Source organism: Zootermopsis nevadensis, unplaced genomic scaffold, assembly GCF_977971745.1.
Source record: "Zootermopsis nevadensis isolate Lab colony 2312 unplaced genomic scaffold, Znev_1.0 Znev_ptg000017l, whole genome shotgun sequence".
NCBI classification, from domain to species: Eukaryota; Metazoa; Arthropoda; class Insecta; order Blattodea; family Termopsidae; genus Zootermopsis; species Zootermopsis nevadensis.
In genome coordinates this window covers 8,421,360-8,434,968 of record NW_028259149.1, presented here as the reverse complement: position 1 = coordinate 8,434,968, position 13,609 = coordinate 8,421,360, and the positions used below count along the sequence as shown (strand labels likewise).

The following is a 13,609-nucleotide window of genomic DNA, read 5'->3' as shown; positions in this document are numbered from 1 at the left end:
CACATAGAAGTTGTGGCTGCTTTATCATCTCTGTCTTGATTGTATTCGTACCTGGCATCGATATACACAGACAAAACTGCCCAGGATACCAATAACAGAACAAGAGAGAGTGCATTTCACAATTTCATCATTCTGTCGATCATTTTTAACTTTGATATTTAGGAATTCGTTTTATAGTAATGGAAAATAAACAAAAAAAACACGTGTTTGCAAAGTTTATTCGCGTCCTTTATTCGACGCTCGTGGCACAGTAGCAGTAGGTTGCAGTCGTCTGCTGACTTCGCTAATTAACTAAATCTGTGAAGCAGTCCTGGAGAAACCAAATAGCCTCTTCACTGGTCAAGAATGCCTTTTATACAATTCGATTATTTTTTCATTTCTCAACAGCCGGAATTCTGAAATAAACATTTTTCATTAAAAGTGGAGGAAAATTGTTTTTCTAAATGTGGAAAGCAGCCTCGTTAATTTAGATGGTGCCCTGTCTTGCAGGCGTGTCTTAACAGCATGTTTTACGTAAGTCTTCAGCCGGAAACAAACAACTTGTTAACACTGACAGCTGGAAACCCATTCTTTCGTAGTTAATATCCCATTTTTCTTCATTTTTATACCACTTAAGTGCCAAGTTCTCTCTAATAGGCTATTCAACTTGCATCAAGGTTGCTTCGTAGTATGGAGTTAATGGGAAACGTATTGTGTTACAATTAAATGGAAGAGATTTAAATCTTTAATTACGAAATGTACACTCCTGCCTTGAGGATGGGTAAATGACTGTCTTTCTGAAGGTCAGATTTCGTAATCTGGAATAATCATCGGAAAGAATAATTTAACTATGTTTTACAACGAACCTTACCGTCGACATTGTTTCATTGACCTCACAATATTGAGAATGTTAGAATATATTCATCTGCGTGTTTCGGCTTCTATACAACCATTATCATGGCTCATAGCACTTAAAGTGAAAAATAATTATTGCACGGATTAACAACCCATACTCGCTGCCGTGAGAACCTCAAATCTCACTTGGTCTCAGACCTTCTTGTATTTGTATGTGAACACCGTTTAACATCAAATTAATATTACAGAGCAGAAATATTGCTTCAGTTATCCAGTTAATTGTTAATAGGTTAGTTGGATATCTGGTTAATTAATTAGTGTTCTTTGGTTGGTTAATGTGACTCTGACAGTGTACCGTCAGCACAGACGAACCACACAGCTGCAACTCAGGGAATGGGTTGATTTAGCTTTCACCTTGTTGTTTCCAGAAGACAGGGTAAGTGTCACGTAGACGTCTTCTGCGGGTCGCGGTTTGCATACTTGAGGGTCCATTGTTGATGCTTGGTGCGGCATGGAGAAGAGAGTTCGGGGGCGGGGGGGGTGTCAGTCGTAGGACGCCATTAGATCAATACAGCACACACATCGCAAGTGCTGGGAGGAGGCTGCAAGGAACAGCATCTCGAGCTAAGGGAGAAAGATGGCGCCCTAGGGAGGACCACACAGACAAAAGCAAGCGAAGGCAATCACCCTTCCTTGTTTTGTAATATTTATCCTCTTTCTTTGTTTCTACCCCTGCATCATTTATTGAATGGGTAAAATATGACAACTTGGTGACTTTACTGCACCAATATGTTTCGAAAACACTTCATGGTTCAGTTAACTAACAATTAATATTAACATCTTAATCGTTAGAATATCTTTAACTGGCGATCGGTTGCCATGCGATATTTTCTTGTACACTGGAGCAGACTCCTATGAGAATAGAAAACATTATTTGCAAATATAAACCACAGATACCGAACGGATAAAGTAATACGGCACTTTAATAAAGTCTTCTCGGACTATCAGCGATGTTAGTTGGTGATCAGTCGCCGACGTTTCGAGGACAGAGATGGTCCTCGAAACGTCGGTGATTGATCACCAACTAACATGGCTGATAGCCCGAGAAGACTTTATTAATGAAGCCGCCGTGAAAGCTTCACGTCATATAAGACGGTACTATGTGCAAACAATCAGAGCTGAAGATGGAGTCGGTATGCTCCTCAAATACAAGTCACCACGGTGTTACAACCCAGAAGAAAAACATCGACATTTTTCCTTCCTTTCTGTCTCATGGCGGTCACAGAGTCAGTCTCGAAACGTGTATGTGTATTTCTTATGTGTGAATTTAATGTGCGTTTGTTATATAGACAATGAACAGCGTCCAAAGGAAATTCTCCCATAACGATACTGGACTATTGTCACAGGCCTTTAGAATTACAGTGGACGTACGTATTATGTATGTATGTATGGGCACAGCTGCCAAACATTTCCTTCCATTACGACAGTTGAGACGCCTGTAATGTACATGACTCTCGGTGGCTGGCTGTAACGTGAAGGAAGGCGCTCAGAACACAACCGAGCTATGAATTATTTAAACAGCGTAACACACACACACATGTTGACTTTCTACACAATTTAACAAGTAAACATCTCTAAAATGTTTACCAAGAATCACTTATTAATGAAGAAGAACGTATTATGTGGTTGTAGGCCTATATATATATATATATATATGTATGTCCAATGTATTGACAGTGTACGCCTTCTGTTAAATGTAGATTACAGTTCAGCTATTACATGCGGTAACATTATTACTCACATAATTTGACAAGTTTAAAATGTTCACAATTATTCATTATTGATGTCGATCTTGTTTTTTGGGTGCTGTCACTGTGCATGTTTCCGACGTTTCAGGTGAACATACTGTCTCCATCATCAGAGTTGAAATGCGGAGTGTCTTGTGAAGTAGCTGGTTTTTATATAAATAGGTGAATGGAGCAGTACAATGTTATTACCAATTACAGAGACCTCTTCATTTCAACCCTGGTGATGGAAGCTGTGTGCTCCTTTGAAATGTCGGCAGAACTGAACAGTTCCATACGGCGCCAAGACCCTAAAGCAGAGTGAACATTAAATTTTAAATTATCACCACAGTCCAGATATCCATTTAAAATCTCCTGGTAAAATTATAACGTAAACCGTATTTTAACCTTCAGCTTTCTAGGAGGAGGTAAAATATTCTGTTTAAAATGGTACATTACCGTGACTTTATGTAACGTAATGTGCCCTTAATTTCTTCGTGAGTAATGTACTGCTATAAAAATCTACAAATTATCAGTAATAATTAATTTCGGACTAATAGCCATATTTACTAGATGCAGTGACAAAAATTGCTACGGTAAACGATAATCAGTATAAGATTTCAACGCTCGAGACAGAATCCCTGTCCACGAATTAAATCCAAACCCCCTACACTGTTCGATAACATTAAAACCATCTGTTTTTAAGTTTATACAAAATTCTTGGAAACTAAGTACAAATTTCTGCCATTAGAGGGGGCTGCTTCGATCGTCCTCTTTAAGAGAGTTTCTTCTTCAGCTGTCTGGGGGTGTAATGAACCTCCATTGCTTAATTATTATGCAAATAAGTCTTAAATGTGTGCCAAAGTGTTGACTTTGCTGCCCGTCTGGTGGCAGCACCCGACAGTTAAACAACTAACCTCTATGAGAACGCGCGCGCAACTTTTCATGGATCAATGTGACGTCGGATATGCACCTGGAGGCTCCGTCGAGACACCATGTGTTCAAGAATGATTTTAATTACCAGTGAACTTTGAGAATGTATTTGAAGCTGAGTAGATCGTCAGACCAATATTATTATGCAGCGACGAATGAGCGATGTTCAAAACCATTTTATGAATTATATACTTTGCATTCTGGTAACAACTAGACAGGATGAACGGAAAGGGGGGGGGGGCAAGAATTTTATATTATAGATCGTATACGTTTGAGGAATTAGGAAATTGCCTGTTCCGTCCTCGTAAATAGATCTCTCCGCTACATATCTCATGTGTTATGTTTTACGTAGTTGTTTTAGGAAGGCGTGATTCTTCCACTCCTTGAAGAAGTTTTCCCCATTCGTGATATTTGATATTTTTTGATAAAATAAAAATATATCTAATTATTATATCTTAATATCTTATTCTAATTTACTATAACCCTTCGCAGATTTTAGAAATGTTTAAGGTGGCTATCTTCTGGGTTGTAGCGCCGTGTAGTCTGGTAGAAGTCTACAAACATCTCAGAGGTTCTTACTGCCTCCATAATCAGGGCCTAGCCTAGTCTGACAAGCAACTCTGAAACGTGAGAACCTCAAATCCCATTTAGAAATTTCAACTTCCTTGCTTGTATTCTTGTCTGACCTTTCTTTTTCTGTCCATGATTCACAGTCGTATGATAATACTGGCGCTGTATTATACATATAAAGGAAAAAAGGTGTGGTGAGAAATGAATTCCACTGGCTTAGGATAGGGTACCATTTTGTTGGAGATGTTTAATGTTCGGATTAAGATAGTAAAGTGTTAGGTAACAATATAAATACGTATGGCTTGCATGCTTCAAGGCCACACCAAGAGAACAAAAGACTCGAAGAGGTGTCTGTGATGAGGGCGGAAAAACAAATAGTGAAGAAAGGAGCAGTAGTTGATGAGGTGTGTTGGGTACAGTTGAGGAATGGGGCGAGGATTAACAGCTGTGGTGTTCCTGTTACCAGACTTACTCTAAATGTGACATTTTTCCCGTAGAAAAATTACCATCATTCTGGTTAGTGGTCGGGCTGTATTTTCAACTCATCATTGCTATGAGCTAAAAATGTCTCAAGATTTAATCCTTCAAGCTGCAGCAACCAAGAGAGAAAATGGGAGAATTAGCAAAAAAGACAGAGACATTTGTTAGTTTTATTTAACACTTTTCTCCTTCTTGCTTTGTTCCATGAGAATATTCTTACAAAACTTTCCCCTGTATTACTTTATTCTGCACTGAATTTAGAACAATTAATATTTGTAAATAGTGCAGCTAAGCATGATTGGTCACTTGTTTCTCAGTTATCCGTTCGTTCATCTTTCGTAGGTGTAAGTAAAATTCAATTTATATCAACCAAAATTAAATTTATAATACAAAGAAATAATTTATTTAGAACTCAGATGTCCATTTTTCCTTAATATCTACTGTACCATAATTCATTAGTGTGAAATAATGCCACTGTGCTTAATTAAGCACAGTGGCATTAAGAAGTATGGATTGTAATTATACTTCCACGCATTCTTAACCATAGCACTCAATGGGGTGTAGTAATTTAACTTTATGCAAGTGTTTATTAATATTTTATAAATTGGTCTTGGGTCGTGGGACAGTATTTTATTTTGAGTAAAATTCCAGAGCATTTGATCGCGTGGAAATTACACTTAACTGCTGATTTTTGTTTGAGTCAGACAACGGAAATCCCGGGATGTTTGAGTCAGTATGAGGCTTTCAGTATAGTTGAATGATCTTCTCCTACATTTCATGTCCTGCATGCGATTCCCGATGGCATTAATACGTAGGATATTTACATATCCATCCACGCCCTTCCATTAAATCATTAAAATAAATGGTAAGCCGGTGGCACTTCCTGCCACAAATACTCAGTTACTGTTCATACATCCCAAATTCGCATTTGTACTTTGAATTTCTCGTCCAATTTTTTACCTTCCTCAGGGTTGTATTTTTTCTCATTTATTTCACACAGTTGAGTTAATCTTGTGTTCCAAGACGATATATATGAACGTCTAGTATCTGAAAGATGGAGCCCGGGAAAGAAAAGAAATGAAATTAGTTTTAGAAATATAAGAACAAAAGAATAAAATGAAAACGAAGCAGACGTAAAAGTAAAGACGTTGCGAAAGGCCATTATAGCACCTGAAATGAAGTGGAAATACAGGGTCTCATTAAAACAAAAACTGGAACACAATTGTCGTCTAATTCCGACGACTTGAACGGGCCTCCGCGAGGGGCTGGGCGTCGAGCTGTTTCGTCATCATTAACAAGAGACAGCGCCTTCAAATTATTGTTCCGTATTATTCCCAGAAGAAGTGAGAGGGAAGTGACCTTCTTTCTTCCTGCCTCGCAGTATTGCCATTTCGAAATTAAAAAAAGAGACAAGTTCAAGAGTTTTTACTTCTGTCTTCCTTTTATGTTAACATGAATATAAATATAAAATAACAATCCAATTAATTTCTTACTCTTACTGTTTCAAAGTGCTTACCATCTAGTTCTATACCTAGGCCTATAGCTGGTCACGATGTGAACCAAGGCTGCACAGAATGTCCCACAGCCTCTTACAAATAGATGTCAAGTCCCATTTATTTATGAAAACAAGAATTTTTTTTTAACAGTATCAATTTTTATACAGTGTCTTCTTGTACGAAGATAGCTGCTATCCGGGATTTTGCCCCGTGTAGTCTGGTAGAAGTTGTCGACGTTTTAGAGGTTGTTGCTGACCCCCATAATCATTACCTTGATGATGGAGCCAGCAACGACCTCTAAAACGTCGACAACTTCTACCAGACTACACGGCGCAACATTTAGATCCAAAAAATTTAACAACCATTTTATTACAACTGATCACTTTATCTGCAAAGAAATACTTTAGCTGTTTCAGTAGAAGACTGCAAAAGTTAAGGGCTGAACGAAAAGTCTTGTTTCATTTTAGATTGGTTTGAAATTAGATTAATTTTTATATTAATTTAGTCCGCTGTTAGAATAAATCAATTAACCATATTTTAACAAACGAATTAATTTTCCTTTTGTGTGGAAAATGAAGCCTTGGTAAAGATAGTTGTGATTTCTGTCAGATTTTGATATGCATCTATGTGCAGCGTAAAGTTGAACATTCCAGGCATGCCATTGAACCTGTGCTGACGTCATGGATATTTGTGCTTTTGTGCGCAAAAACAGAGATAAACTTTACTTAATGAAATGTATGATATTGTCGAAATAAAAGTTTCTGTTTGACTCTGTCTTGCTCATTACACACTGTTTCACTTCAAGATGGCTGAAGTTGTCTCTTTTATCTCTTTTAGAGGAGAAGGAAACGATCCATATTGAGAGTTCACAAGAAGATAAATATTTTGGGGGCTAGATGCATACTCCAGTTATGAGTAAATTTACTCTGGAGACAGTAATGGGAAACTCTTATATAAAGTAGAAATTTTTATTTATTCTTTCTTTCTTTCTTTCTTTAAACCAATTCTTCAACCTCTTCTTTTATTGTTCTTCAAATGAATACCTTTCAGTACTTCTTACAAATTGTCACAGAAGCTGTATTTACTTCGAAATTAGAACGAGTAGTATTTAGAGCTATGCTTCGATATGGCTCCGTACTCTCATTGTCTATGAAAAATTTTGCGACAGTGTGACTAACAGTTGTTGTTAGGAGAGCGGTAGAATGTCTGTTGCTTCTTTTTTAGCTTACATTCAATCGATACAGCGCTCTGCGTAACAGTGAACCTTGCACATCACTTACCTCGAAAAACTATCAAAAGTTTTTTTTTTTAAATTACAGTTTAATTGGATATTCTGGTTTTGAATTCTTGTCCCATTACATAGATGTAGGAGGTATTTCCCTTCTAATAAAACTTCTGATATTAGAACTATTGTTGTATCATCATTAGTTCATTTGTCTTCAGTCATCTTCCGAAATTAGTTTCTAATTTGTGTAAAATCATCTTTGTTACAACTCGAACTCAGGATACTTTTCTCGTGGTCATGAAGTCTTAACCTGTTATCTCCTCATCGGAAAGAAGCAAATGATATTCTTGTCTCTGGTCTTCTACCGGAGAAGTTTCCAACATACGAAAATCGTCTTCACCGGAACCCAGCACAATTTTTGTGGTCTGGGACCTGCAAAATACGAAGCCGGTGTTCTGACCATTCAGTTGCGAAGTTCGTATGATATGTATTTACATTTTTAGATTCCTTACATTTACATACTGATTTGTTTAAACTTCTCTTGAAGATTTGACTTCTGCACTAAAGGTGGATACTGTATGCTCTTCTAAAACGTTTTAATCACCGATAAAACTACAGGATGCCACAACCGACATTATCATAACTTGATAATTTCATTTGATATTTATCAACTCTTAATTTTTTACTTATATTCCGATATAATAAAATACAGAATTCCAACCTAGTTCACACATTAAGGTAAATACGTGATGTAAATATGTTTGTAGACCTGACTCCATGGACACTGTATGTAGGTTTCTGTATGTATATACAGATAGGCCACCCACATAGTAATTTTGTCATTCAAAACAACTCCTGAGGAACGAAGGTAAAAAAGGTCTCCGTAACATCAGAGTTTTTCCTGATTATCGACGCAACTGACTCCCTGACAACGATTCATCGACCTTACTAGTTTCCTGGTCATCTAGGACATTATGTGTGTTACACCCATCATTCATATGGGCTCTTGTCGCTTGAAAACCGAAATTAATACCACAATACGAATGCAAAATGTCCTGTCGCCATTAATTGTGTTGTTTCATTAACTGTGTATAATTAGTGATTTGCGTTATGATCCTCAATTACAAAACGAAGTGCTGGTGTGATTCAAAAGCTGAATTGGCCCCCGAATATTGTGATACTACGCTGATTTAACCTTGTTTTCGTATGTTTCTGAGATTATTCTTGGTACCAGGCTGAGGCCTGACGGACTTTTAAAATTACTATAGATTTCTGTAGATGACCAGATTATAACAAGGGAATGGCTGATTGCAGTTCTCGGACGAAATTGTAAGGTCGATGGGTAAGTTACGTTGTTTTATCAAACATAAAAATCTCTCGGCAGCGGGCAATACGAATGTACGGTGGATATGATGGGCGAACATTGCGCCACCCAGCGAGAGCGTTTCGATCGACTGTCTCTTTCATTCTTTTTGCTTCTCTTTCTTTTTCTTCCTTTGTTTCTCTCTTTCATTTCTTATTTATTTAGTTTCTTTTTGTTTAATATTCTTATTTTCTTTCTTGCTTCCTGTCTCCATTAGACTTTTGTATCTTCCTTCCTGTATTCCTTTATTCCACTGTTCGTTCCTTTCCTTCTATTTCCTTTTCGCGTATCTCTTTCTTGGTCAGTTTAATAACGTTACGTCAGTTGCAGCACGTTTGCCGATAAGCACTCCATACTTCAAGAGGTAACCTTGTCCTTGACCTTTGCTAGAATCCCCTCATGAGTTTCAACCGGTGTAGGAAGCTGTTTCGGATTTTTACAGAAGTTCTAAAGTCACTTTGTAACACTGTCATGGTCTCTTATAATATATACAAAGAATAAAGGACAAGCTTGAGGTAGATATGTAGATATTTCATTGGACAGGCAGTTCAGTCACATTTGTTACTGGTTCGTTGTTCAGTTATGAAGCTATCTGTAACTAAAACCTGCCTTGTACCAGCCACGTGCCGTGTATATTACGTGAAGTGATATTCAAATATAAATGTATTTTTTCGCATTTTGTACAAGTTAGGAAGTGTACGCATAATATAATAATTCTGGTGGTTTTGCCAGTACCTCTAAGAATGATGATAGTGACATCAAAGATTTTGGGGGTTAGTGACCTTAATGCGGACTTGATATCTGGTACCGGAATTTCGACCCATTATATCCTTGATTTAATAATTCTAATAATAATAGGCGATGGATATTAATTGTAAATCTTCTTCAGCAGTATACGTGCGGCCAATAAAGAACAAATTCTGTTTGCCAGAAATATTTTCCCCCCTCATTTTGACTTGTGTAAGTCATTGGCTACTTTGACACCTGCGTTTATTTGTATGCAGCATTCAACCGGCTTCCCGCTCTGTTCACTAATTACAAATTGGATTTCTGTTTCAGTTATACCGTCCGCTTTGCGTCTGTCCTGGATAAACCATTTTTTGAAAACTGTGGCCTAATGCCAATCATCGTCTCCGATTAATGTTTAAACCTTTTCAATTTGTCGAAAATTCGATAATTTAATCTGTATGCAATTATTGTAATTTTTAAAACGTTTCACCTCCCGCTTGTAATTGGATAGGAATTCTCGGAATATTATGGTTTTATAATCTGTGGGCCATGAAGAAACAATGATTTTGACTGAATGGATAAATGATACAAATGGCAAAGTCGAAATTTCCAGATATCTGCCTTATAGAGATCATCGTTATCTGCTACATGTTCAGAACATTGAATGCAGTTTGTTATGAAATTCGTGTTTAACCACTTCCATTCTAAACACCATGTTGCTGCATTGTTAGCTTTGACAGTGCTACAAGTAGAATTCTGTTAAGAACGAAACAAGAAGTTTTGGGTTAAACTTTCTGTGCCAATGCCTACGTTTATTCAGATACTTCACTGTATGTGGTGAGGGTGGCAGCTAATGTAAATTAATAACGATAAATTATCGATTTATTTATGTTCATATCTTCAGATAATAATCTCCTGTTACATTTAATTAGATATAACCCCAGTTCCTCATGTTATCATGTTTGTAATTATTAACATGTAAAATTTGGTCATGTTTTATGATCTGTTTTCTTAAAATATTTCATATATCTAGGTCTTGTAGTTTGTTAGTTACCGCCTTCAAACTGTGAGGTAAATACAAATTTCGGGTTTTATTCGACTTGCTGTCTTACATTTTACAGGAAATTAACTACACAATTTATATTTAGCGATGGTCCATCACCACACACAATTTTAAGTCATTGCGTTATGGTGTTTAAATCACATCAGCGTATCTTCCTCCTCAGACGTTTGCACAGCCACCAAGTTGGTATTATTGATGACAGAATGTTAAGGAGTGAAAATGTTTGTATGCCCTCAAGTATTATAATACTTTTACTAAATTTCCCCCAAAATTATTCCAGTGGTTTAGAATTTATTAATAAACGGTACTGTTAGCCGATATGAGGAACTTGACTAAATTTCAATTAAACGTTGAAATGGCTGCTTCTACCATCGGGTGGCTAAGTCGTCGCCCTGATGATGGAGGCAGAAAGCACCTCTGCAACTTTGGCAGACTTCTATCAGACTGACAAAACGGCGATACAACGCATAAGGTAGCCATGCTCTTAATATTTCCGGTACTTTATCGTTCTGTGTGATCAAGAGAAAAGACTTTGATCCTAAGATGCATGCATGAAAGATATTTTATACTGATGGCGTGTGAGGTCCAGTTTTTTGTTCAGGGTATCAGTCCATCTACAAAGTGACCTTTGCCTTCCTGGCTGCAACAACCAAGAAGAGGATGACGCTAATAACAATTCACCACACTGCTTCTCACGCGATCCAACAGTGTGTTGTTTCATTACCGTGGTCACGAGAATAAAATTTGGGATCCATAATTTTAAACCTCGTATCTCATCCATTTTCCTGAACCAACTTTTTACTAATGATATTCTCGAGTAAAAGAACATTGTTCCTGCACCGATATCTGACATCAAACCTTCCCATAACCTAATTACCGGTCGGAGTAACTGGTTTCCTTCCTGAAAATATTATTTAATTTAGTAATCACTTTAGGTTTCTTATCACCGTCACTGTCACACATCGTATCCCCATGCATGCTACATGCCCCTACCTATTCTGCATTTATTTTGTTACCTAATAATATTTTATGAAGAATACGGTTGCAAGATTTAATTAATGACTTTTGTCATACTAAATTTAAATTACTAAATAAATTCAATGTACTTATGTTTCTTTTCGAGCTCTTTCTCGTTTCACGCAATATGTTTTGACGCCTTTAATGAATTTTAATTTACCTTTCTGATCTGTTTTGGTAGACTGAAAAATAAGAAATCTCTACAAGCAACACAAGTCTTACTTTTAAAATATATTATTATCCTGACTATTAAGATATACGCCTAAATATGTCTCATATAGTTGCAGGTACGGTTTATACTTTGCTATTGATACAGCTCCTCACTACCAGATGGCGACAGTGTATGGACAGTTTCTGAAGACATTTAAAATCTCGCGTGTAACACGCCGTGTTTATTACAATAATATTCCAGAGGTTATAGCATTGTTGGCAGTAGTTAGAATTGCTTAGGCTATTTATTATTTGTGGTCATCGTAAATTGAGTTTGGACCCCGCCATTATTTTTGAGGTTAGCAGAACTTGCTACTAATGGTTACGCATTTATTGTGTGTTAATGTAGTAAGGTTCTGTGAGAACAGTGAAGTTACAGGGGGAAAATAATAAGCAGTGGATACAAATTATGGTCCATGCAGTTTTTGCAGCCTCCTGTTACTTCTGTCTCATAGCTCCAAAAAATCTCCTCAGCACGCTTCATGCATTCAGAATCTTTTTTTTCATATGGTAACAGAAATTTTCATGCAAATGCAAAAGACTGATAAATTATAGTATTTTCTTAACTGAACTATAGCAAACATTTGCCGACTATAATCTACTCTTTATTTCCTAATGAATATATTTTTGATTTGCCGTTTTGTCATTCCAACTTTGTTATATTTTGGGAGGATTTATTGATTCTGTTCTACGTTCTGTCGACGATAAATATATAACTACTTAGATTTTCCTGCGTTTATTTCCAGACTATGCAAAATATCCTCTTGACATTTGTGAACTACGTCTGATATTTCTGATTTCACGCAGAGCATAATCATCGATAATTTCTTTTAAGACGCTTTATCAACCCATTATATTATTTCGAGTGCAATAAGTAGAGTAAGATTGAAGACCCTGTGGCATATTTTAAAGTACCTCATCGGCGATTTCTTAAAGGAACTAAGCAAACTCATTACCAAACTTTTTCAGGATAGTGATATGCCTTAGCATGGATTCGAAGCTGTTACTTCTCGTACGCAAGTCAGACGCATTGCCACTTATTGATATTTTTCTTAAGGGAATGAACGTCTCCATCCTTTGTTCTGCCTCGTTGCTAGAGGTATAACAGTTGGTCGGGTATGATCTACACAGGTCAATCTCCTGAGGTTAGCTCCCATCTTGCAGATGACCACTCAGGCTGGGAGTTAATGACTTTCTCTGTGAGTGGGTGGAGATTTCAAGAAAGTGATAGACGGCAAAGCAGAGTGCGATGTTGAAGAAATTAACTCAAGATTGAAACAGCTTATTCTAATACAAGGATAATACTAAAATTGATCGTGGGAAGAGGGTATTTGGATGAAAATGACACGTAGTCTAACGAAGGAATCCTGTGAGGATGGCGATCCTTCGTGAACCATAACAACAGGGTATTTATGGAATAGTCAGTCAATGAACCTGTAGACAGTCTGATAACCGAGATGTTTCCCGTCCTTCATCTGTTCCGAAGTTTCATTGTTTTGTTTTAGTTTACATCTACAGCAGATGAATCCACTCCATAATAACATCCTCTCATATGCACATGATTCTACAAAGTGGTCTCGTCTGTTCAAATTATCACTGTATTCGGATTTAACATTTAGATGTGAAAAAAGTTCTTGTACATTCTATGACTTATGTAACGTCTATCGTTAATAGTTTTCGTAAACTTTTAATTTCTGTCGATAGTCGATAATGTAGACGGCCACTTTACACGAAACTTCTATTAAGTCTCGGAAATAAAATATGTGTTCTGCTGCTTAAAAAAGGACACTCTAGGACATGCAGTTATTACTTTCTGTCATTACAGAGTCGTTTTCAGAAGCAGATTTTGCTTGCGGTGAAATCAACCTTCCGTCTCAGAACTTGGTGCTCACTGCAAGGTTCAGC

General features: G+C 37.0%; 1 protein-coding gene and 1 long non-coding RNA gene across 7 annotated transcripts in view; one reads left to right on the top strand and one right to left on the bottom strand.

The window, feature by feature from the left end:
* Positions 1–13,609, top strand: part of MESR6 (misexpression suppressor of ras 6) — an 841,969-nt gene that overhangs the window by 730,301 nt on the left and 98,059 nt on the right. The window contains exon 8 of one of the 5 annotated variants that reach the window (XM_022083363.2): positions 9,745–10,237. The exons of the other annotated variants lie outside the window; for them this stretch is intronic. Coding sequence (XP_021939055.1) covers positions 9,745–9,826 — 82 coding nt within the window. The 3' untranslated portion in view covers positions 9,827–10,237. Of the gene's footprint in view, positions 1–9,744; positions 10,238–13,609 lie in introns of those variants that run through there. 5 annotated transcript variants of the gene reach the window in all.
* Positions 1–13,609, bottom strand: part of LOC110839329 (uncharacterized) — a 140,521-nt gene that overhangs the window by 94,622 nt on the left and 32,290 nt on the right. The window lies entirely within an intron of this gene.